The 2,500-nt window shown below is 43.2% G+C and overlaps 1 protein-coding gene across 8 annotated transcripts in view; it reads right to left on the reverse strand.

The window, feature by feature from the left end:
* The window catches only part of Foxp2 (forkhead box P2), a 461,746-nt gene that overhangs the window by 28,398 nt on the left and 430,848 nt on the right, over positions 1-2,500 (reverse strand). For all 8 annotated transcript variants that reach the window (XM_051151910.1, XM_051151912.1, XM_051151911.1 and 5 more), the window contains exons 11-13: positions 1,449-1,650; positions 240-316; positions 1-100 (exon numbers count right to left, since the gene is read on the reverse strand). The exon at positions 1-100 is cut by the window's left edge and continues 2 nt beyond it. In XM_051151910.1, the coding sequence (XP_051007867.1) occupies positions 1-100; positions 240-316; positions 1,449-1,650 (379 nt within the window). The remainder of the gene's footprint in view (positions 101-239; positions 317-1,448; positions 1,651-2,500) is intronic.

A 2,500-nucleotide genomic window follows, 5' to 3' on the forward strand; every position in this document is an offset into this window, starting at 1 on the left:
TCCAAGTTGCAGCATTCCGCCGGAAGTAAGCAAATGTCCGTGTAAACCAGCTGTAAATTTCATTAAGTGTTAACTGCCTGTCAGATGATTCCATGATAGCCTGGAATGAGACAAGAGCCATAGTGACATAGACTAATGGTTTACTAACCAGGCTAGATGACACTTTCTCATCCAAGCCTTACTTTAAGCATTAATGGATTTTAATTTAATCAGCCAAAGTTAATTTTCCCTCTACTTACCTGCCTTATGAGAGTTGCATAAGTAAACGGAGGTCTGACATCTGCATTTTTATAAAATTCGTAGTTTGGGGCAATCTCTATAAAAATAAATAATTAAAAAAAAACCTCTGTTAATTCTGCTAATAACTCATAGGAAACAGAATCGATTTTTTTTTTTTTTCATATTTGTCCTCAGTATTGGTAAAGTGATTTGGTGAGAAGCCACAGGAGTGAAAGCACAAAGCATGGCAGTGGAACTGAATTATATAGAAAAGGCCATCTCTGAAGCGAAGCGCAAACGAGGCGTCCCTAGATGGTCTCAGTACTTCAGGAGCAGTGTGACCAGCTGGCCTGAGGAGCTTTTTTTTTTTTTTTTTTTTTTTTTCCTCTCCTACCAGCCAGGTCCTCTTTTAAGCGGGCGGTTTAGGCGTGTTCTTACATGGACTTTTGCCCCTTGCCATAATCTTTACTTTTCTCCTCTAATACTTCTTAATGGAGAACAGGATCAACTCCTGACATCAGCATCTGCGGCCGTCTAACAAAGGAGGAGCTGGTCCCCTCCCAACGCCCATGTTGAAAATAACTCCACTTTTTGTCAAAAGCACTCAGGGCTGGAGGCTCTGGTTACAGTGTGTGACTGTGATTATCCAGACGCCCCAAGGTGGTCTGGGGGGGGCGGGGGGCATGGGAAAGGGGGCAATAGGGGGAAGAGATGAGAGAAGGCGATTTTTTTTTTTTTAAACAAACATGTGATTTGTCCTCACTATGCTCTTAAGCAAATAAGTAGGCCAGCGTCAGGAGCTCTGGTCCAAGCGCGTGGAGTTGATAAAGACTGATACACTGTGCGGAGGCACAACTGCAATGGTGCTTCATACATGTCCTTTTAAATGGCTCTTATCATAGCGCATTACCTGCAGATGTTGGATGGCTCTGGCTTCCCTCAGAGATCAAAGGATCTCATTGAATTGAGGTGATAATACGGGCCATCCTGACAACACATCTCTCAATTCCTCTAATGGGGAGAGCTCTCCTTCCTGAACAACCATTCAGAACAATTCATCACGATGTGCTTAGGGAATCGCCTCTGTCCGCATTTACCAGGAAGAAAAAAAATTATCACTCCAGAAATCCTGACTTGATTTTCCATGCGCTCTGGGATGGCTCCTGACCATTTCACTACAGTTTTCCTCTCCCAAAGTAGAAGGTCTCTACCGAGTATTCATATCCTACCTGATGACATGGGGATGTTGTATTTGTCTGAATGTCGCCTTCGTATGGCTCCCACATTGGGCACACTGGCTGGGGTGATTACTGAGGGTCCCTGGGTAATCGGGGTGACGGGGGCCGTTGGTGTGGTAGGGGTTTGAGGTAAGCTCTGTGGGGATGTCTCCAACATGTTCTTCGACATGGTGACACTAGACACCAGATTTAGCTGCAAAGGCCCGAGAAGAGGGCAGGAAAAAGGTAGAGACAAGAGAAAAAGACTTAAAAAAGGTTTGACAAATGAGAGTGGATTCACTTCTACAGCTGTGTTGCCACTAATAAGCCGCAAAAGGAAGCAGCCAAACTCGACTAATTACAGGACGAAATTGTATCATAAGATCTCTAATTAGAGAATGCCGTTAGAGGTTATCTAATAATCTACTGCAGTGTTACTCGGGACTCACTAACTCCTTCTTTTCCTACCAGACTTCAGCCAAAGTGTATTTCCTTAAATAAAAGCCAGTTGCTGATTATTGACTGCCCCTGTTGTTAAACAGTTCTAGCCCCCAGAGTAGCAACAACAGCAGCTAAGAGGAAGGATGCTGTGGTTTGAACCAATAGGATGTAAGAGGAACTTGCTAGTCTGTTGCTGCCAGAATTTTTTTTTCCCCCATGGCCCCAAATCTCAGCTGAGAGGCTCCAGCCAGCTGGAAAATTTTACGCTGACCTTTAGTCTCCTTGCTAATTTGGTGGAATGGTAATGACATTACTACATATTCAAACAAAATTGTCTTAATTGCAAATTAGCCGGAGGAGGCTGAAAATTTTCAAATTAAATCTGATTGGAGATGGAGAGAGGGAAATGGAATTTCCTCACTAACAATCATTTGTGGCATGTGTTAACAAATATAATGAAATGTCAAGTTTGCCAATTCCTCTGGAAGTATCATTTTCAATTTATGATTACACTGTCACTTAATGCTGATGGACCCTGGAAAGTGGGTGTCAGGGTAGAGAAAAGGAAAAAGGTGAGCATGTATGCAAGCTGTTTAACAGTGTGCCCTTCCTTACTTCCTTCA

Source organism: Acomys russatus, chromosome 10 (assembly GCF_903995435.1).
Source record: "Acomys russatus chromosome 10, mAcoRus1.1, whole genome shotgun sequence".
Lineage (NCBI taxonomy): Eukaryota > Metazoa > Chordata > Mammalia > Rodentia > Muridae > Acomys > Acomys russatus.